The sequence below is a fragment of the Fistularia commersonii genome, chromosome 13, assembly GCF_037954325.1.
Source record: "Fistularia commersonii isolate RoL2024-O1a breed Wild chromosome 13, RoL_Fcom_v1.0, whole genome shotgun sequence".
In the NCBI taxonomy this organism is placed as follows: Eukaryota; Metazoa; Chordata; class Actinopteri; order Syngnathiformes; family Fistulariidae; genus Fistularia; species Fistularia commersonii.
This window is the reverse complement of record NC_141296.1, coordinates 2,832,786-2,857,250: the sequence shown is the minus strand read 5'-3', so window position 1 is coordinate 2,857,250 and position 24,465 is coordinate 2,832,786. Positions and strand designations below refer to the sequence as shown.

The window sequence follows — 24,465 nt, the reverse complement described above, 5'->3', positions numbered from 1 at the left end:
AATGATTTCACATTTGTTGGAATAGTATGTGTAACTATCATTGCTGAATTTTCTGCTTTGTAAAATTTTGACATTTATATAACCTTTACAGACCTTTCGGCTTCTTGATACAATTTAAGGTTCTATTAAGGTTAAGTTGCATGATCGAGCCGGAGTAATGAATTTTGTACTAGTGTTTGAGTTTTGCAGAACAAAGAGACATCCTGGGTTATACATGAAATGTGTAACAAGCCCCAGTAATTCCGATCAAAACCGTAAAAATACGTGCAGGAATTGGGCTCGGATTTATACCTACAGGAAAGATTTCCCTATATCTATCGGGCATGTGTGTGTGTGTGATTTGCTTAATCACATTTGTGTACAGCAACAAATACTTCTCATGGCTTTTTTCCATTTGATTTTTTTTTTTTTTGCACAATAAAACCTAAGCTTTACTTTGATTTCCCTAAGTTCGAAACCCGTTGATAATATGGCCTGGACTTATTTGTATGCAGTGCCACATTCACTGGCCTGCAACCACAAAAGCATTTGCACATGCAATCCATACTAAACCGAGATGCAGAGGCTGTAGGAGGAAAACAGACTTAGAGCAACAGGTACTTTTTTTTTTTTTTATTAATTAAAGAACAATTACATTGAGTTTAGGGGGCTTCTGTCGGAAGAAATACTATGAACAAAACAGCACTCAGCATTAAATATATGACATTTTCTGTATTTTTCCATTAAAAGGGATGGAGGGGGGCAGTCCTCGGAAAATTAGAATAGAAGCGAGCCATTAGGAATTTGGGTGCAACAATTTCCAGCATGGATGATTTAAAGGGCAATCCAAAAATTCTATTATTATATTGGTATTTCATATTTCATTTACAAAAAGGATATTTTGGTCTCCTACAGACAGAACTAACAATCTGTGATGGAAGATAGATGTTAAAAGGTGAATAAAAGATACCAAAACACTGTTTGGATTCGCTGAAATGCATCACTAGGTGAATAACGTGTGTTATCTGGTTAAAATGTGACCTCATTTTTTGAAGGATGTGCAGTCTGCGGCACTTATTTGTCCTAATGTGATGAGTTGGAGGCAGGATAAGTGCAGCTCAAATCAATGCAAAACTTACATTCGCTCTGAAATAAGGGAGTGAGAGTAAACATCATCGCATCGCATTGCAGTGTGTCGCACACTCAGCCCCATCGCCTCAGTCCGATATGACTCACGATGGACACATGATGGTTAATGAATACATTTTTCTTTTATGTCTTATGGACGGCTGTGTCCTTACGTCGCTTGCCTGGGGAAGACGTTGTGCCGGGAAAGACTCGAGGGAAAATGCAAGCCAGCAGTGATGATTTGGATCACCATCTTGCGTGAACCTTTGGGTCCAGTCATTCACGGGACTGGTGTGGCTGCACAAGCAAAACTTTCTCAAAAGTAGATTTTTGGTTTTAATGTCATATTTAACCAAGAACAAGAATGTATATATATTTATATGTATATATATATATATATATATATATATATATATATGTCCTTAGGAGATGGAGGCACTGCCATAATTAAAAAGAATAAATAAGTTTAAGTAAAAAAAAAAAAGTATTATTGTTTCTCCTGTTGACCACTAAAAATTTCACCTTAATGACGTTCCCAGGGCCCCACCCATTGTACTATCACTGCATCAACTAAGAGGTTAATACCAAGCTACTTGGGTTGGGTGCTACACAAAAAAAAAAAAAAAAAATATATATATATATATATACACATGTGTGTGTATAAATATATTTTATGTATATATGTTTATATATATATGAGCGGCACAGTGGTTAGCGTATTGACCTCATTTATTCACTAAATATATATATATATATATATATATATATGTATATATATGAAAAGCACAACACTATATATATATATGCATAACGAAGTGTATATACTATTGGGCGATACACTGGATAGCGCTCACACATTATATCATTATAATTATATTTTATTATATTATATTATAAATATTATTATTTATGTATATCTATATATTGGTGGCACAGCAGTTAGCACTTCAGCCCCACATATTATATTATTTTATATTATATATTTATATTATGGAAACACAGTGGTGCAGTGGTAAGTGCTTCGGCCTCACATATTATATTATTTTATATTATATATTTAGATTATGGCAACACGGTGGTGCAGTGGTTAGCGCCTCGGCTTCACAGCACGAAGGACCCTGGTCCGATTCCGACAAAGGGTGACCTTTCTGTGTGGAGTTTGTATGTTGTCCCCGTGTTCTACCTGGATTTCCTCTCACAGTCCCAAAACATGCAGCAGGTTAATCGGAAAAAAATTGAGTGAGTGAGCGAACGGTTGTTTGTCTGTACACGTGGCCCTGCGACCGACTGGCGACCAGCTCAGGGTGACCCTCAGTGCAACAGAAGATGGATGGATGGATATATATACTGTATACAAAAGTATAAATACATCAAATTTGCAGGCTTGCTGGACGGCTCTGGGGGCCAATGGTTGCTCTTCTCTGGGTTTTGCAGGCGGGGCGGCGGAGTCTGCGAGGATCGAGGATCTTTTCGACTGTTTTTAAATATAAATAATCGCCTCCCGCAAATTAAACCCATCTCGATGTACCTAGGATCGACTTTTTATACGAAGTATAACCCCCTCCACGCCGTATATCATTCATTTAGTCTTTTTAAATCGCAGTCTGCAAGACGGATATTATATAGGCTCCATGACTAAATCTGCTGTCTAGTGAGCTACTGCCAAAAATCTAATCATCATAGTGGTGCTGTGTGTGTGTGTGTGTGTGTGCGCGCGCTCGTGCGTGCACGCATGTTGAGTAAGTATATATTCCACATTGAGGCGCTTTAAGTTTTCCGCGTACTGCTTATGAGCTTTTGATCACACTTAGAGCTGTAATATTTCAAGCGTTAACCGACTCCCGTTCAGCCCCCTTTCGTCACTTTCTCTTTCCTACCGAGGCATTCGTTCACACTTCAGAGTGTTGATTGGACCGCGGCTCTCTGAAAAGCACAACACTAAATCTTTTTCGGGGTTTGATCTTCTCTGCGCTAGATGGGTTTGCATATCTAGCACAGTAACTGTAACTCTACAGGGAAAAACTTGCTGCGCAGGTTTATCTGGGACGGCTCCTGGTGGATACTGTGCCTGAGAAAAGCCCTGTATCCAAGCACCATCCAGACTAGTTCTTTGACACAACTAAGACAAAGTAAACAGAGCGTTCCACCGCCAGACCGAGAATAAATATTGAAGCTATCGCTTAGGATTTATATGCAACTAAATCCCACAGAATAATATTTATAGAATCTCCTTAAATGCCACGGAGCGCCGTTGACCGTACATCTTCATTTATTTCTTGTAAACGGCATCGACGTGCAGCCGCAGACCAGAAATCACGCTCGAATGCTGCACGGCATTAGATCATTTTTGAGCCCCTTCATTTTCCATCATTGCTGAACTTTGAAACAAAAAAATAAGGAGATAAGTCAGACGTTTTATTTAACTGTGATTTTGGTGTGCACGAGTGTTGCCGTACCTAGTCTCACACGAAAGGTTGACATGAATGTACATCTGAAATATGCTTGATCAGAATTTCCCTCGGCTGAAGTTGTGCTCGGAGTGACAAATATCCGGAGCTGTATTCATAAGGTCAGCTAGTAAACCATGATTAGTCGTCTCAAAAAGATTTCCCAATGCATTTTAAACACCTTGCATAAGGAAGCTACAACCAAGTTGGCGGCTAACCGCGTGTCCACCGCACACTGTCCACTTTTTTTGCTGTCTTTTTATTTGCGGATGCCTTTTGTTCTCTTTTGATTGTCTTCTAATTGTCTCTCTATTTATACACTGCTCAAAAAAATAAAGGGAACCCTAAAATAACCCATCCTGGATCTGAATGAATGAAATATTCTTATTAAATACTCTGTTCTTGACCTAGTTGAATTTGCAGAAAACAAAATCACACCAACATCATCAATGAAATCAAATGTATGAACCCATGGAGGTCTGGATTTGGAGTCACACTCAAAATTAAAGTGGAAAAACAAACCACAGGCTGATCCGACATGGTTGTAATGTCCTCAAAACAAGACAAAATGAAGCAGTGTTGCTTGGAGTTACAATTGTTCTCTTAATTTTTTTTGAGCAGTATATTTATGTTCCTATTTTTCTTAAATAAATGACTTTATTACTCATTCACATCCAAAATGTTATATCTGCATTTGCATGGATTCTTCGTAAATGCAGATGTAACATTTTGGCTTTTAATTCTCGGACAAGGCTAACTTTAGCATACTTAGCACTGTGTTTGGTGTCAAAGTGCCGTTGTAGATTTTACTCTTTGCCTCGTGACACAAAAGACGCTTATTTATTTCAAGACAATCAGACAGTTAAGACATTTTCGCGGGCCGTGTAAAATGACGTGGCGGGCCACATTTGGCCCGCGGGCCTTGGGTTTGACACGTGTGATCCAAAACATCGTTTTCAATGTTTTCGACGGGCAACTCATGGCAGCGATGTGCTTTCAGGAAAAAAAACCTCAAGAGCGAGATCAAGAGAAATGTATTTTTGTTGACAGCCCACTCAAGAGAGTGACCTTTTCAGACGTTCTCGCGGGCTGCATAAAATGACACGTCGGGCCACATTTGGCCTGCGGGCCTTGAGTTTGACACATTTCGTTAGCGGTTGTTTCTTGATTTTGTGGTTTATTGTCGTCCAATGGCGGGCTGCAGTACTAACTGTCTTATGGACTAAAAAAAAAAAAAAAAAACGTCCCGAACATCTTTTCCCGATGCACCGAAGAGGTTAAATATTTGAAAGGCACTGTTTTGAAAGGAACGGTAAACCTCATCCATCCGAGTCACTTTTGACGGCACCCGATGACGTGCCCCTCAATCTGTGAAACCGGTAACTTTGTCAGGAGAATGATTTCATGTAGTAGTTTAAACCAAGAGCAGTTTTATGGGAAGTGGTAAAACCTGGCTGCTGCTGCTGCTGCTGCTGCTGCTGCTGCAGCGGCACGACTGTTTCCCTGCCGCAGAGCTATGAGCGCTCTGTTTCCATCACCATACACCGTGCATAGTGATTTTTCTCGCTGAAACAGCACACCGGGGAGTAATGGACAGCACAACTAGACCAGCAACTAAATAATGGAAATCAATCGGGCAATTTGGCAAGCTTTGGGAACATTTTATCATTTGCCGTGTCTGAATTGCATCTAGAGACCTGAATTTTCACTCCCGGTAAAGCAGACATCACACGTTTAACTCCGGCATGTCAATATGACTTATCCAATATAAGACCCTAATACAGGGAATTGTCCCCCCCCCCCCCCAAAAAAAAGAGAAAAAGAGAAAACTTTATATCTTTTATAAAGTACAGAGTGTTCCTTAAATTCGGCTGTACTCTGCACAAATCTTACTGAGAGGCATCAAAGAGCCGTGATAGCACTTATTTAGTTTATAACCCGGAGACTGCATTAAGCTGGGTTTAGAAAGTGACATTTTGGTAATAGAACTGGCCAACTCTATAGGAAATGACAGAAATAAAGGTACCCAGATTTACCAACGCGCGTTTAGAAATCATCTGTCGACAAGACCTTGATTGAACTGACTAATGAAAACCACTTAGATACAAGAGCACTTTCAAAATATATAATTTGACCACGGAATAGCAGTCACATAATGTACAATGTATGCCGTTAAAAGGCAACAATAATCTCAAAGAAATAAAAAGGTTCGCTATAGCATTTGACCGCGGGCCAATACAGTGGAAAGATACTGGCATCCATCACAACCTGCCGCTCAGTTTGACTAATAGATCACCGGTTGCCCTCAGAGACTAATCAGCAGCAGGGAGGTTGATGGAGAAAATCCAGTACTTTGATGAATCACTCAGTGATTAATGCTTCTCTCTGTAGCATCTAATGAATTCAATCTTTAGGATCACAAATGATTTGTTTGTTTGCATGGGATCATGAGTTTCTGAGGCTTATCGAGCACAATTTTTTTTTTTTTCTTAGAATATTCAAAGGACTTTGGAAATGACTTTTTATCCATGTTTTTTTTTTTTTGGGGGGGGGGGTCTATTTTAAGCACATTTCTGAACTGAGTTCAAGTGTTGGTGTTGCATTTAGATCCCAAGACCAACATAGAGGGATGAGTTTACTTTTGAATAGGTTTCTTGATGGATGCCTTTCAAGATAAGATTAACTTTATTGATCCCCATAGGAGAAATTCTATTGTCACTGCAGCGTGACAGATTGCAATTGTCAAATAAGTATGAATATAGATGTAAATAGAGAAGCAATTAGAAAAACCAAAGGACATCCATAAATAAATAGACAGCAGAGAGATCAACAACAGCAACAACATCATGGAAGACAGTAAGGGTGAAAGTAGACGACCGAAACTAAACAACAACATAAACAGAGTGACATTAGCAATGATAAGAATAGAATAAGTAAACCAAAATAGGCAGGAAGTGAGTGGGCTGAGAGCAACAGGCTAAAAAAGGACAACAGATTTAGGGCAGATCACATGACTGAATGGCTGAGGTCGTGAAATTTAACCAAGTATTGGAAAAATTTGGATTAAAGTGAATCACTATATCCCAAAATCACTCACACGGACATGTTTCTCCTGTTTGCATGAACAGACGCGGTTGTACTTCCATTACGCTGCAAATCTGACCGCCTAAGTGCTGAAGCGTGTTGCGGCCGAAGAGCTGATCATTGTGGCTTGAAAGGAACATTTAAATTAATTGACTACCAATTATTTTTACAATCTGTTTGAGTAAAAAAAAAAAAAAAGAAAGACAGAAGAAAATCACCAATGAATGATATAAAAGCAAGATTTCAAGTGTGTTAGACTGGTGCAGGACTTGTATGCTCGTTGTGAGACAGTGGTGCGGTGTGCCGTAGGGTCACCGAGACAACATCAGGGATCAACTCTGAGCCTCTTCTTGTTTGCAGTGGAGATGGACAGAAGGACAGATGAGGTCAGATAGGAGTCTCTCTGGCCCATGATGTTTGAAGATGACATTGTAATCTGTCGTGAGAGGAGAAAACGGGGAGAAAAGTTTCCGAGGTTCTATGAGATAGATGCCTTCTTAGCATTGTGACCTTTCTGGTAAGTGGGCCAAACTTAGAAATCCAGCGTTTGTCTAATATTTGAAATTGAGTTAAATGCCCATCAGTGCTCTTTAGGGCTTGTTTGTGTTCAGACACATCGGTACTGATGAAGTAAAACAACAATTTGGCTGTAAGGCAAGAAAAACCTCCTGTAATACAGACATGGGAAACGGTTGGAATAAGAGGTACAGAGCAAGAGGGTAACAAACAACACGGCAAGGACATATGCTGTCATGAGGGAGTCTAGAGGAAGACCGGAGAGAAGATTTATGGATGTAGAGAGAGAGGATAAGAAGTTAGTTGGTGTGAGAGGAGGATACAGAGAATAAGGTTAGATGGAGAAGGATGATTCTCTCTGGCGACCCCTGAAGGGAAAAGCCCAAAGGAGACGAAGAGGAGGAAGATAAAAGCAAGCTTTCTGCTCTTTGTAATATTTGAATACTAGCCCCGGAACAAACATTGAAATGTAAAAGTAAGAAATGTGAACAAATTCAGGATATTATGTTCACTAAACGAACCGGGCAGGATGTATAAGACATGCCTTGTACAACGAGACGCTTCAATCTATCCAAGAAGACGTTTCACATCATCAAAACATTATTTTGGGACTTATCGTTTTTCAGTTGCAGCTATGGCGTTTCCATGGTGACAATCGATTGACCCGTATGTTTACCGGTGATGGATGGTTAACCTGGAAGTCTTCCGCGCATGTTATAATTAACACCGGGAATCTATAGCAAGGAAAGGAGGTCTGGAGGTGTTTTACGGGGGCGACGTTGGCCCGTGTCACAGAGCCCAGCTCACCCAGTGGGTGGATCAGACATGCATCTGCTGCGCTGCGATTGGGACTTCATACATGCCGTTCCAACACACAATACCAAACTGGCATACGACCAGCGATTCAGATGTTAAATCATGCAAAACCAGATAGGGGGTTTTGCTGTTGTGACTGAAGATGTCATCATTAAAACAACAGGAAAAAAAAACAAAAAAAACAGCAGAGCGTGTGTTAATTATTTCCCGGTCGCTTGATATAAAAAAAAAATAAAAATAAAAATAAAATCCAAATGTTACGTTTCATGGATCTGGATCTGAAAAAACGCAACCGGGCAGTCGGATCTAAATGTATAATTGAAGATGATGACATAAATTAATTTGGAAATTCATGTTGTTTTTTTTTTTTTTCTCTATGACACTGTAATGGCTCCGAACTTCTACTCCTAATTAAAGTAATCATCATCATGATTTTTCGGTCATGGAGGGATTTAGTGAGGAAATACTTTCGGGAAATGCAGTCAGCCGCCGATGATCTCACCAGACATTTCCTCACAAATTAATGGATAAACAAATTAAAGGGAAATATAAACACTCCACGGGGCTGAGAGCAGTTGACTGACGTTAACGGTGAAGAATATCTCATTTCTTTAACTTCAGAATATTTTCCATCGCTTGTTTTTGTTATCGATTCACAGTCTTTGTATTGATATACAAGTATTTGCTTTGCAGAATTTTGTTGAAATCCGAGCAGGGATTCAACCCCGCAAACCCGTTTTTATTCAAAGTTACTTAAGTTTTAGGCCCGGGAAGAGAACCACTGCCCTTCTGTATACTTGTGTCTTAAATACACATAAATTTATCTGTTCTATCAGAATTTTATTCTTATGGATGCTGTAAACCCTTTTATACGGAAAATGATGTCACGATGTCATAATGATGTTCTTCGCTCTACATCCTGTACTCTTTACTAAATTTTTTTTTTTTTTTTTTTTTTAACAGAAAAAATCATTTTGAAATATGTCCGCAACATTTTATGAATATCATATTAAATTCAAGGACAAAGTCTGCATTCTAATCAGATTTTACCGGCCTCATTTCAAATTCATCATATTGGAAGGTGCTGAACAAAAAGGTGCACTGTCCAAATTTGTTAATACCTCTGGGTGTATTTTACATATTTGACGTGAAGATTTGCATGTTACGTCACAGCGGGTTATAGGTCTCGGAGGAGGTCCGCGCTCTCCGAGTACATCTTTTTTTTTTTTCCCGTAACCCAATATATATTCATCCTCTTCCGTAGTTGTTTTGAATCTGCACCCACTTGACTGATCAGAGCAGCAATTTGAAGTTAGAGCATCTGTCATCCGTTCATTAAAATTCAGCCACATCTTAATCTTTTGCTTTTTCACAGTTAAAGCAGAAATAACGGGTGTCCAAAAGTGTGACGAAAAACCGCAACCACAAACCCGTTTGTCTTTGTAAGAAGACAGCGGCCCAAAGTCAGAATCGGTATTCTCGCACTCGTGTCCGGGTTCTTCTATATTGACATGCCCGATAGATTTATGAGGTTGCGATTGTAATATTTCATCCAGGGAGTGGAGTCAGAGGGAGGATTCTGTTATGGCAGCCCGTCCGGTGATACACCCGAGAGTAAACCGGCACCGAAAACCAACGCAAGGACAAAAACGGAGAAAGGGTTGGGTTTTAACCAACGGTCAAAGATCTGAAAAATAATAATATTTGCAACTTTCAGGTGGTTACTCCTCCCGTTCGATTCCCGAGCTCGATCCGGCAAGGTTGTTATAGCAACCGTCTTTAGCGATGCACTGTTTTAGCAGTGCAACACCCTTGGAAATATCAAGCTTCCACAAATTGTCATTCAACATGTTTGGAGGTAAGGCCAGCAGAGGATGTTCTTCCCGAGGCAGTTTCACCACCATGGTTGCGCTTCGACACCTCCGTCATCCAGTCCGTCCTCACCGCCTCCATCCATTTGGCGCAACCCACCTCCGTCGCCCTGATCTCGCTTTTATTTTACACTTATTTAATGCCTGTTACATGTTATCCGTTCGGCGCCGTCGACCAAAGCAAATTCCTCGGCGAATAAAGCAATTCCGCTTCTGATATCGTCCCTTTACCATAGCGTTCGCCATTGTTATCCATTTCATGATTTATTTCCCCGACTCATTAACCTCCCATCCCTCTGAAAAGACTCTGTCGAGAGTCTGCCGGCTCCCGCTTCTCATCTGTCCATCTTTGTGCACTCGATTGGTTTCCACATACATTCTCATATCTTTAATTCACAAGGAATTGAATGAACCAGACATGGTCAGTTGCTCGCATCTAACAGGGGTACGAACCAGATGGAGCTCCCTCACCTTCAAACCGTGATTTATATACCTCTCTTATCTTGCCCGTGAAATAATCAATGCTCATGGTGCATGAAGTCAATCAATAAAAAATTGCGCCAAGAAACAACGTGCCAAGTCAAACATTTCTAAAATGAAGGATCCTATCTTGTTAAATGTATGTGTGGAGGAAGGGTGTGCTAAGACATTTACTGTGCCCTTCAATGTGGGTGGGATTGTAATTTGTGATCTCAATGGAAGACACACTTCATACAATAAACTGAAAAAGAAGTTGCAACATATTTCATTACGTTTCTAAGTCTATTATTATTATTATTGTTAATGCTTATTGTGTATTGATGATTACTGTTATTGATTATCATCAATATTGATAACATAATAATAATAATATAAACATGCTACCACTACTACCAATTACTAATACTACTACTAATTACTAATAGTAATTGTTATTATAGGTTATTTATTATTATTATTTAACTATGACTACTAATAATAATAATTATAATTATTATTGTTATTACAAATTCGTTTTATTAATACTATTAGTAGTAATTATATGATCATTTTTGATTATTGTAACAAATTGTTATCATAGGTTTTTATTATCATAGGTTTAACAATAATGATAATAATAATAATAATTGTTAGTGTAGGTTATTAATTCTCATCAATTGTCATTATTACTATTATCACAACTACTACTAAAAATAATAATAATAACTATTATTATTATCATTATTATTATTGTTGCTATCTGCAAGAAAGTGGCATGATAAAGAAAGAAAATGAGCCAGTAACTGGTAACTTCCAGTTGTTGTTTAATTTGTGTAAATTGGAGAAACAAACCTCGGTAATTTAAAGATTTAATGATTGTGACACACTGACTGTTATGGTTTTTTGGCCAAGACCGAAAAGTGACACCGTAAAATAATACTAATAAAAACTATTGTTATTATTACTAGCAGTATTATTATTATTATCATTATCAGCACGAAAGTGACATGATGAAGAAAGAAAATGAGCCAGTTAACTTCCATTTCGTGTTTAATATGTGTGAATTTGATAAACGTACCTCAGTAATTTAAAGATTGTGACACACTGACTGTTACGGTTTATTGTCCGCGACCGAAAAGTGACACGTATCCAGAATCCCGTTAAGTCAGCTCGGATCTGGAGCGTTAAGTGGCTGAGTGGTTCTGCTGATTGATCCAAATGTAAATGGACCTATTTAGTTTAACGCACATACGGCACAGTGACTTTTTGGGAAATGCTATAAATCAACTACTCTCACACAATGATGAACATGGTGAACCTCTACACACACACACGCACACACACACGGTCATCTTTAATAATACCTGGAGCGTGCACGATCACGCTGCGCAATATCCTTTGCACAGATATTGTTAATTGAAAGAACAGATGAAGCCGGTCGCATCATTGAAGAAGTTAAACCTTGGACTAAAAAGATAAGGAAATAGTTTAACGGTCACAGAGGAACTACAGTGTAAAAGAAATTGTGATTACAAAAGGATAAATGTGGGCAGGCGAAGCCACGGGGAGTAAAGGGAATTGTCACCGTGGTGCACTTCCAATTTGCAAAGGCAGAGCCAAGACCCGGCGCAAAATTAAGCCGTGAATCAATGGCTGGCAGTGTGTGAACGCCGCCGAACGGGCCGTTTTTTTTTTTTTTTTCGAGCGGAGATACACACCGCGGTAGATCACAGCGTGTGTGTGTGTGTGTGTGTGGATGAATGTGAGTGTGTGATGTTTTCTGATTCGGCCCTTTATGCCCCACGGTCAACAGAGACCCCGGTGATCATTGTAAATTAAGCAAAACAAACTTCAAGGTGCGAGCGGGCAGACGGGGCTCGCAATCTCAGCCCCGGCCTCGAGGCCAAATGCCAGCGTGTGACATAGTGTCGAGGGAAGCCGGCGGGATAAAGACGTACTGCGATGCCTGCAGAAAGGACTTTTAAAGATTTCCTCTGAAGAGATTAAGTTAAAGATAAGACAGCCCTTCCAAAGGAACGAATAATATACTGGAAATAATGTTTACAAGAGCCCACTGATGCACTGTTCATACTAATGTTGACACAGGATGTAGTATTCTTGTTGAAAATCTTCTTGTCTTGGCAACTGGATTTGGATTTCTTCATTTGGCGCTTCAGCCGAGAGGCTTCTTCAGTTCGAATCGCCTTTGGGGGAGTTTCTGAACTGCCAGGCTTTTGGGCGGATCCAGATCACGGTGGTTTGTTGTGTCCGCGGACGAGCTGAACTGCGGAAACCGGGCGTAAAGTGGTTGTTATGCTGATGGGGTGTCGCTCATTGGAACAAAAGAGCAACTTTGTGGTTTCAACCAAAACAAAGGAGTGGAATCTGTCGGATCCCATGAACGGAGGCTCGTGTGGACGTCGCCGGTCTTTCCCGGTCGTTCGGAGGTCGCAGAAAGTCCTGGTCCAAGTGTGTAAATCCGTCTTGGTACTGATCCCCGTTTACGGCATTGTAGGTTTGTGAAAGGTTGTGTCTGAGGTCTCCTCCTCTGTTCAGAGATGTTTTTCTGTTTTGATAAAGACGGCTTCTTTGACTCCGCCCTCGAACCATCTGTCTTCTCCGGGCAGAACACGGGCGCTGCTGTCGAATGGCCCTTGTCCTTCAGGTGTAGGAGGACCGCGGTCACGACAAGGGCCATTCGTTTGAAGATAGCAATGCCCTACAATACAACGGCGTACAGGGATCAATACCAAGATGGATTTGCACACACGGACCAGGACCTTCTGCACCCTCCAAACAACCAGAACCAGTTCCCGGTAACGTCAACATGACATAACGTCAACTTTGTTGAGCTTTTCACCTTCCAATCCAGGAAATCCCACTAAATTCCTCTTTTGTTCCAACGAACGACACCCCCGTAAGCATCACAACCACTTTAATTCAAGTTTCTGCAGATCAACAAAACAAGCCACCATAACCTCGATCCACCCAAAACTCCTCGCAGGTCATCAGAACCGAAGCCTCTCGGGTTGAAAAAGCCAAAAAAATTCAAGCCCAGTCGCCGAGACAAGAAGATTTTTGACAAGAATTCACCTTGAACTGGATGACTGAGAACCCCCGCTGACAGGATGGAGTCTGTATCTTCTGTGAATATGAATGTGGGAAAAGCCTGAATGGATAATTAAGGCCGTCTCCTCCCTCGGTTTCGTCGCGGTTTTAAAAAACAACAACAATGTGACAGCTGTGAGGAACAATATATGTCATCAGCCAGCTCACAGACTGGAGAATAAATAGCGCGGAGACACGGCAGTAGCATGACAAGAGCCCCGAGCCGCCCGTTGTGTAATTTACGCGAAACAACATAACGCCGCCATCATTACACTGAAGTAACATAATTGCACGTTAGATTGAATCATCATTCTTTAGCATAAACCAAGTGACATGATGGAGTCGCCCGCCAATAATCAATACGCCGCCGTCCCCTTCAGTGAACGACACCCCCGACCGTGTGATGTCAATGAAGCGGTAATCTGAGGCCCGGGAATCATTTAATTTGTACCGTTTTCCCTCGAAAGGCTGCATCTGTGAGAGGCTTTGGGGGACGATAAGGTAGATTGGCATGAGGGAAAAAAAAAAAAAACGACGCTTAAAACAGTGTCGATCCAAACGGTGTGTGTGTGTGTGTAAGATGAGTTCACGCTATTTCATTTCTTGTTGTACCGTCGCTGTTTCGTAACGCTTTGCTTTTGTCCCGTATTATTCTGCAGGATCAGATTTCCACGGTTTAATTGTTAGATTCCTTTTCACAAGTAATGAAACAACATTTTTTTTTTTTTATCTCCACAGCAAAATACGAGGCAATAACCTTCTCCTCCCCTCATTATTCTCTCTGTGTGTATGTGTTTTTATTTTTGTTTTATTTTTTTTGTTTTATGTATGTGTATACACTTCCAGCTTAATTATTTAAAACTTTCTTGCAGTGCCCACGTTAGCTTGTTCTTCTCTTTGTCGCCGTAGTCGTGTGAATGAACAGTTTTATCTTTATAAAATCAAACACCGGGGAAAAAAAAACATTACAATTGAATTTAGGTAGCGGAACAAGACAGATCGGATTTTCAGAGTTTTATTTATCTGACTAATATTTTCTTGTATGTATTTTTCAGAGGGAGAGGCTGAGCATGGTAGATATGAACCCCCGGGGTTCAAACCTCATCCTGGTTCTGCCAAGAAGTCAGTTCATGACGGTAAGTTTGAAAGATCACTTTAATCAAGACGGGAAGGTTTATTCACCCGGTGTTGCACAACTAGAACCGTATAATTGCACGCCGATCCCTGCAACCCTTCTGTTTATGCGTCTCAGTAGCTCCGTTAGTGTTTTTGTGGGTATTTTCAGCGCTAATACACTTAGATGTTCAAGAAACACGGTCACATCATTCCAAAACAACCTTGAATAATAATAATAATAACAATAATGATAAGGGATAAACACCTGGAAAGCAGCCGAGGCTCCAAAATAGACCAAAGTTTGTGATTTTTTTTTTTTTTTTTTTCCCTTTTTCTTCACATTCACTTTTTTTTAATTGTTCCGCCCCGCTTTTTCTCAGTTTCCCCCTCCTTATTAACCGTGGGTGTAACACAGGGTTGTTTTGCAATTGATTCTCCATCCCGTCTCAGGTACGGCGCCGAGATGTCAGTATGGAGGAGAGAGATAAACCGAGCTCGCGGTTCATCATCCCGACCAGATAGAGCATGGCAAATGCACACGGGATGATCAAAGCTAGACCCTTCAGTGACACGGAGCTATTTCCAGGGTTAGCTTCGGCGCGAACATCATTAGCGTTAGTGCCAGCCTACATGAAATGTGTAATATCAAATTCAGCAAGAAGGCTACATTACACCGGAGTAAAGATTGTAAACATCCTCCGCGGCAACCCTGTCAGTTCTGGTGTTCGTGCTTCCGCGCGCCTCGACAAACCGATGTTGGCAAGAGGGCTGAAATCGTCTTCTTGTTCGAGCTTCCATGTATTTTATTTCCTCATTCTTTGAACGTTTCTTTTTACTTTTTCTTCAGATGTAAAGTTTTTTTTTTTTTTTTTTTTTTTTTTTACTTCACACTCATGAAACCGCCGAGGAATATGATATAATTACATGCATGACGGTTACAAAAAAAAAATTCCCACTTAAATTTCAATTTGTTGAGGCATTCATTTTTTTTTTTTTTTCTTTTTTTACTTTTACACGAGCATGACGCTTGAACAGCTGACACTCATTCAAAAAAATCTACAGCCCATTTGAACCGCACTCATCCGTGCACGTGGACTTTGTGCACACCTGCACTCGATCGTCTCATTGCACTGCCACTGTTCTATTGCAATGTTAATGTTCATATCTGTAATCATATTTATAACAACGTTTACACTCTTTCTATCAGCACGTGCACGGCGGAAAGCAAAGTAGGAATTTCGCCGTCCAGGGAAACACGTTTCTAAATTGTGACAATAAACACTTTGAATCTTGAATGTAAGGACTTTCGTTTTGGATATTATTTCTTTTTGACTATTTTGTTTCTTTATCAAAAGTAAAGTCCCAGCAGCGAAAATAATTTAGGTATGAAAATAAGTCACGTTGCATTGACCCCTTATTTGGAGATCTGGAAAATAAATATGACTCATTTACTTTTCATTTAATGCTTATTAACACATCAACAGAGAGATGGGATAAAGGGCAAGCAATGATTTGTCTGGTCCTCCTATAAGTTATTTTATAATATTTGTCTGCTCTTCCTCAGCGTATCATAAAAGCATGGACATATTTATACAACTGTGAATATAATGAAAGAATTCACAGCTTCAATCCATTCAACTAATTCCTGTACGTGCAACATATTTGCATTAAAAGGCACCACAGCCAAATAAAGTTGTTAAGTCTGAAACAAATCATAAGGGAAAGGCAGTTCTACCGTTCATCCGTGGGTGTTTATATGCATACGTGTTACACTAAAAGTGCAGGATTACGCTTATTTGAAACCTTAAATTCAGTTTAAACATCACGGTTGAAGTTTCAAGTCGTGTTGAGGACCTCATTTCTACTCTGGTCTAAGATACCGTGGCGTTTACGTCGAGGTCGTCGAGGTTAATGGAAGAAACCAAGTTGAAAAAAAGGGGGGGGTATTGTTATCACGCTATTCGACCCCCACACGCTGAGCCCATTCAAATTAAGATAAGATAAACTTTATTGATCCCCATAAGAGAAATTTCTTTGTCACAGCAGTGTAACAGTTATAATGTCATAAAAAAATAAATGCAAAAAAAGTGAAATAAATATAACTAGAGAGACAGACATCCACGAATAAAAAAGACATGAAACAACAACAACGTCAGGGATGACAATGGACAACAGAAAAGAACAGTGAGGGTGAAAAATACACAACCAGAACTAAACGACGATAGAAAAAGAGCGACACTAGCAATGAATAAAATAAATAAACAAAAATAGGCAGAATGTGTGCGTGTTGGGACAGACAAGGATAAGAGTTAGGGCATGACATGTGATTTCAATTTGATTTTGAATTGTTTTGCACCTCAATGCTGCAAATAGACGAAATATGCAGATAATAATAATACACGGGATTTTTATAGCGCTTTTCATGACGCTCAAAGACGCTTCACAAGTAAAAAACAGAAGGAACGGAACATACACAGAATTATTAGGAAGAAGTCCATGATTGCAGAGTGTGGCGATGAGCGCCAGTCCAGGGACAAGCTGGAGGAGTTTCGCCGGTGTGCAGCTGAGTGACGTGCTGCTGTGAGGAGGCAAGTGTTGGAGCTGGATGTCGGAGATGGATTTTTGGTGGAGGGAGAGATGGTGGAGCAGGAGGAGCGAGAAGATTTCGGCCGATGGAAATGCCGTCTTGCTAGGCGCCATCGGGATCCGGAGTTTCGAGAGGCTAGCTAGCCAGCCAGCCAGCCAGCTCAGGTCGCCGTCGAGATCCAGAGTTTCGAGAGGCTAGCTAGCCAGCCAGCCTGCTCAGGTCGGCAAGCTAGTTGGGTAGTGTCCGTTTTTGCGGTCTCCACCACGGGACCGGACTTTGTTGTCCCGGTGTGTTCAGATGTGATCCAAGAAAAACATTAGCGCTATCAGGAACTGTTTAAGCAATGAGTGGTTTATTAGAGGTCAGGAAATACACTTACGAGAATTCCCGGGCTGAAATGAATGTCACCCCGAGGGGATCGTTCACCCTCTCTAAACGTCCGCTGAGGCGCGTCCAGTCGGATGTGCAGATGAGGAGATTTTGGCCCCAACTCAAGGAGTGGTAGTGATTTATCCCACTATCTGGAGGGTCAAGATTTCTTCCTAATATGGAGTTGTTTTTCACACCCTTTGGAAGAGGTCAACTTGGTACCAGGCCGTGTCATGAACTGGGCCTCCAGGCCTTCTGGGATTCGTCATCGCTAGTGCATTGGGGGTGTTAGTGGAAAAATACAAAGTTGGGTGCACCTTTGCCATCAGTGATGCATTCCCGCGCATGTATCTCGCACAAATTTTAACAGTAGCTTGCTGGAGATTGTCCAGGTGAGCCTTTGTCTTTGGTTTGGTTGATTGGTTGGAGAGCGGGAAGCGGCAGCCAAACGCGCCAGCGTCCTCCCGCCTGCCATCTTGCCAAAAAAAAAAAAAAATGATGCAGACGCGTTCGAGAATAACCCCGCCATTAATTCCATTTCAGGCCCAAAAAAAAAAAAACAACAACAAACACAGTCAGAACGTCCTGCACATGGACTTCCATGCCGGCAGCAGCACCACCGTAAAGATATCAATGTAGACATTGTATCACGGCGTAAAAGTAGCGTCGATGACATCGAACCCGGCCAGGTGGAAACGATAAGCACCTCCGAAACCCCGATGTTGCTCCAACCGACTTACACCGCGACCCTGGCGTCGGCGGATACACCCGACAACTCGTCTTCATGAATGATTTGAAGCGTCCCTCGCATATTCCACACCTTCCGCTTTCGGCAATTCTCCGCCGTAAATAGTTAGAATTAACACGGTTTGAGCTGAAAAGGTTATGTGGGTTATTTTAAGTAGATGTAGGGCTAAACAATTACCAGCTTCCACCTGAAATGAATCCTTCATGCATATGTTTGTCCTTAAATACGTCTTTTTGAAGTTGTCTTCAAAGCTTTTATTTGTTTTCTTAGTTCTTCTTTAAAACACATTTCGCTGCCAGCAACAGCTTCATAAAATGCCCACTTTCAGGACTTCCGCAGTGATGTGGGAGTTTACGAGACACCACACACACACACACACACACACACACAAGCGTGTTTCCAACGGTTGCGTGCGGATGATGAATATGCAGCTGGTTAGCGACGGCGAAAAAAAATAAAAATACTCTCTTTCCAGATATTTTCTCCCTCGTGCCAATGTGTTTCTTTCTGGCGCTTTATCTTCCCCCCGTTCCTCAGTTACATTCACAATAATATGATTTGCCCATGTTTTCAATAATTAATTTTCTGGATGGCGAATCGGCTCTATCACTGTGTCCTCCCAGAGGCCTTCTCTATGCTTTCATCTCTCCATCATTCCTCATCTCTTGCTCCAGTAACTCTCACAGGCCAAACATCCAGACCCTGCGGAACATTGACAGAGCGCAGGAAAGGAGGTTTTATCATCCGTTTGTCTTTCGGAGCTTCTTTTCGCTCCGTAGCCGCAACCTCAACCCCCCCCCCCGAGGTAAATGAGGAGAAACACCGTTTTAATTAATAAAAGCCGGGAAGCGATGGTGATATTCGTAATTTCATAACCATCAGGAGTCTATCCTTGGGGAGCGGTTGTTGAATCTCCAATTTATTGTGTTTTAAACTTGGGTATTAGCTCTTGGGAACAGGTGGCGGAGAGTAAACAATGGAAACGCATACACCCACACACAGATTGCAAAAACACCCGGCGCTTCTTGTCCGGCTCAGCGGTAATGAATCCGAGGTCACCCTTCGGTCCGATAGGGCTTGTTGGGATTCTGCCTCTTTTACCGGACTTTTTCCAATCAATGCCGTGCCTCCTGGACCCTGGCCAGTACTTAAGGACACTGAAAGACTGTTCTATCTTACACAGCTTTTTTTTTTTTTTTTTTTTTTTTTTCTTATTTTATTTTATTTTTTTTACCCATTTTCTGTCTCTTCGGGAGCCAGAGGGATAAATAAATTATTCATAAAAATAAATAAATTAGAACAAATAAATTCCCAAAAAAATGAGAAGGGCACTTTACTGTCAGATGTCACAAAAAAATTGCTTTTAGGAGGTGCTCTGGTATTTAAAGAGGTCCATTTTTGGACAGCTGCAAAGATCGGGATGCTAACGCACTTAGGCTAACACAGATTGTACAGCGATTCTCAAATTCCTTCTCTAAAAGTCGTTTTAGCTGAAGTGCCGGCTCGTGCAAAAAAACAAAAAAAGAATCAGTAAAGGTCTAGAAATAATTCAATAACTTTAACACTATTCGGATTTTTCTCTACATGATGTCACCCGGACGTCGGAGTCATATTTCAGCGTAAAAGTATCTTTACAACACAGCCGTCAGCAAAGTAAGAGAATTTTGCTGAAGAGCCGTGTCGTCGCTGAGAGCAGGTGTTACGTGTTTTATGCTGAAGGAGGCGGGATCGGCGTTAATGCCACACTTGCTGGGCGGTAATGGCTCTGATTTATTATCTGTCAGCGGCATACCTGGGTGAGACCTTACTTAAAAAAAAAAAAAAAAGCCAAGCCGGGAAGATGAAGACAAGGCTTTAGGAGGTAATTGACGGATTACATTACACCCCCCGTGAACTGATGCCAAAAGCAACACCATATAAACAACCCCATAGTTGCTGAGCAGCCTGCCTGTCTGCAGACACCCAGGGAGAAGCCTGTCATTTTCATAGGGTTAAATAAAGCACACGTGATACTGAATGTGGTATGTTTACATAGATGCAATATAATATTATGACAATACCATATAATCTTATAATATAATGTATACTGCTCATATCAATAAAGGGAACACAATGTAAATCCAAGTCAATCACACATGTGTGAAATCAAAGTGTCCACTTGGGAAGCAGCACTTTGACTTGTTTTAAGGACATTAAGTTGGATCAGCCTGTAGTTTGTTTATTCCACTTTAATTTTGAGTGGGATTCCAAATCCAGACCTCCGTGGGTTGATAAATTTGATTTTACATCGCTCGTTTTTTTTTTGTGTGATTTTGTTGTTGGCATATTTAACTATATAAAGAACAAAGTATTTAATGAGAATATTTCATTTCATTTCATTTTCATTCATACCAAGAATGTGTTATTTTAGTGTTCCTTTTTTTTGAGCAGTATATATATATGTATACACACACACACACATATATATATATATATATATATATATATACACACTATTTATATATATACACTATTTATATATATATACATATATGAATATCTCTTTCATAGATATATATGTATGCATATAAATATATATATGTGTATAAATATATATACAGATCCAAAAATATAAAAACTATAAATATATTTAAAATATAAAATATAAAAAAATATCTATAAAATATAAAAAAATATTACAACAAATATAAACAACATCTTGAAGAATATATATATATATATTCTTCAAGATGTTGAAAAAAGATTCTGTTTATATTTGTTGTAATATTATTTTTAATTTTTTTGATTTATATTTTTTCATTCTCATGTCAATATCTTATACCTATCTTATATCTACCCCAGAGATGCTGCTGTGGTATTGTTGTGTTGATTCTACTGAACCCGAGAGCTCTAAATTTCATTGCACTCTGTGTAATGACAATAAAAGTCTTATAAAAGTCAACAATAGTATTTAGTACGAATTTTTCATTCATTCAGATATAGGATGTGTTGTTTTAGTGCTCCGTATTTTTTGGATAATGGATTGAAAAAAATTATATAAAGATACATACATATGCATGCATATATATATATATATATATATATATATACAAATATATTAAACTATTATATTGCTATTAAACTATAACTTTTTTATATTATTATATGTATATAATTATATAAATATATGTATAGATAGATAGTAGATAGATAGATAGATAGATAGATAGATAGATAGATAGATAGATAGATAGATAGATAGATAGATAGATAGATAGATAGATATAGCATTTTTCAAACTGTTATAAAAACATTGTTCTATATATACAATACACTACTATATATATATATATATATATATATATATATATATACACACACACTGCTCTCTCTCTCTCTCTGTATATATATATATATAAAATTGTAATAATAATAAATAATAAATCTTTATTATATATGAGTATCTTATTCAAGATTCAAAGTGTTTATTGTCACATGCAAAGTGCAGAAACGTGTTTCTCTCTCCAGTGATATTCCTACTTTGCGTATATGTGCCGATAGGAAGAGGGTAAACATGATTATAAATACGATTATAGATATGAATCTGAACAGTGCAATTGAACAGCGGCAGTGCGATAAGACATATGAGGGCATCTTGGTGTGCAGCTCACAAAGCCCAGTGTTGTTTAAATGGCCAGTAGACTTTACATCTTTACATGTGCAAGAAGAATGAGTGACAGCTGTCTAGGAGTCTGACGGCAGTCGGGTAGAAAGAGTTCCTCAATCGCGTCGGTCTGCATGTCACACTCCTGTACCCCAATGCTGAGGATCTTAGGCTACATGCCCAACCTCCTCAGCCTCCTGAACATCTGGGTGGTGTTTAGAGACCAGGTGAGGTCCTCCCTTACGTGGCCACCCAAGTATTTAAAGCCGTTCACCTTCTCAACCTCAAGACCTTGCAGGAACAGTGTCCGATGAGGTCTCCTCATCGTCTCCTCGGTCTGGTGGTCGCCCTCGCGTCACTTCACCAGACAGGCCGCCTCCATCCCGTAGGCCGTTTCGTCGCCGCCGGCGACGCGTCCTGTCACTGCGGTGTCGTCTGCCAACTTCAGGATGATGTTTGTCCTCTTGGGATTCGACACCGGTATCAATAAAATATATCTTATATGGAAAGCGGCAAAGGGTTAGAAGGGTTAGAGCTTGGCATTTAGAAAAGTGAGGTTATTATAAACCTGATTTAGCTCGGCAGCATATCTTGTGAAAGGTGACTGGCGTACAAGTACGTCTTACTCATTGTCGAATGTGCCTGAAGCGGCCTGTAGTTTGCTATTGTTGTATTTGCTATTGTTGTTGTATATTTTGTCTTTTTGAAGCGCAGCAGACTCTCGTAACCTCGTATTCCCGGTTTTGTCCGTTGGCAATGTCTTTATTCTACACATCATGATTTGCGAAACCAAGCTTGAGGTTGAGAACTCAATGCTCGCGATTAATTGCAGATGTCGGAGACACCAAGAAAATGAATCGGTCTGCACTTCAGTACGATTGCGATGATGCGGTTGAACCAACGGATTTAGAAATTTCTAGATTAGTATCGGTAGCTCACCGGACGTGATGGTAGTCCTCTATCCGACCTCGGGGATTTTTGAAAAGGAGAAGCGTCTTTCGTTGCCGAGACGCATCGCCCGGTCAGATGGAATCTCCAAGTACGGAGAGCCTCGAGCTATTTTTTTTTTTTTTTCTTCCATTGCTCAGATTCTTACTTGTTTGTTGTAATTTCAGGGACAAGCGATAGCTTCCGATAAAGCGGGTGGAAAAGTGTGCTTCGGATCTGCCCTGGAAGCCGTAACTATCGATTCACCCGAAACTGCCTCTTCGGGGATATTTGCGCCGTGGAGTGGCTTATACTCCCGATCTAATCTGCAAGTAGGGTTATTTTAAGGGAACTCTTTATTGCAAAAGACTTGCTCTGTAGCCTCTTGATACCGGAGCACCTGCTGCACCGACGGTTTTCTTTGTTTGGATTTCCAAATCAGCTACGGAATGGCAAACATATCCCTCGCTGTCTTTTCGAGTTTTGTACACAGGCTTGCAATTTTTCCCAAACAATTCAATTGTTGATCCCTGAAAATGACAACCGTGCTTTTGCGATTTCATTTTGCCTTTTTTTTTTTTTTTTTTTTTTTTTTAATGAAAGATTTTATTAGGGAGTTAATTTGGATTCACTCTCCTCGGATGTGTTTTCAAAGTTTTCAAAGGACACACACTGGAAAAGCTCACCAATTTATTCTCTTGGTCTTCATGTTGTTGTGGGGGAAAAAAATGAATATAAGATAAACTTTATTGATCCCCATTGGGGAAATTCCTTTTTCACAACAGCGTAACATAATGTCAAAAAAGCAAAGAAATATGAATATAAATATGAGTATAAATATGAATAGAAAGGCTGGAGATAGGAGATAGCAAGACAAAAAAATTAATACAAGTAAAATTATATAAATTGATACATAAAAAATTAATCAAAGATAAACTTTATAGGATATATATCTTATAAATAATATATGATAAAAATTAATGTATAAAAAAATGAATATAAGATCAACTTTATTGATCCCCATCGGGGAAATTCCTTTTTCACAGCAGCATAACAGTTATACTGTCAAAAAAAAGGAAATAAATATGAGTATAAATATAAATAGAAATGCTGAAGACAGGATATAGCAAGACAAAATAAATTATATAAGTTAATTTATATCAATTGATATATAAAAAGTTATCTAAGATAAACTTTATAGGATCTATATCTTATAAATAATATATGATATAAATTAATGTATAAAAAAATGAATATAAGATCAACTTTATTGATCCCCATCGGGGAAATTCCTTTTTCACGGCAGCATAACAGTTATACTGTCAAAAAAAAAAAGGAAATAAATGTGAGTATAAATATAAATAGAAACGCTGAAGACAGGATATAGCAAGACAAAAAAAAAAAATGATAATAATAAATAAATAAATAAACTTTATTCTCAGCATCCCGAGTGAAGGAAGGCCAGATTGTATCATATTTATATAGTGAAGAAATATAAAGGCTCTATTTCTCCTGCGCAGCTCTGAGGGAAGTAATTGGAGGGAATGTTACTCAGGTGGAAGTATTTGGACTCCACAAGAGAAAATCTAAAGCTATGAGGTTGCTTGTAGATCAGCATATATCTATATTTAATATCAGAAAACCTTACTTTAGTGTTTGGTTGTGGA

General features: G+C 39.6%; 1 protein-coding gene across 3 annotated transcripts in view; it reads left to right on the top strand.

Moving 5' to 3' along the window:
• The window catches only part of spock1 (SPARC (osteonectin), cwcv and kazal like domains proteoglycan 1), a 151,372-nt gene that overhangs the window by 56,993 nt on the left and 69,914 nt on the right, over window positions 1-24,465 (top strand). For all 3 annotated transcript variants that reach the window (XM_086158272.1, XM_086158271.1, XM_086158273.1), the window contains exon 4: window positions 14,464-14,544. In XM_086158272.1, coding sequence (XP_086014398.1) covers window positions 14,464-14,544 — 81 coding nt within the window. The remainder of the gene's footprint in view (window positions 1-14,463; window positions 14,545-24,465) is intronic.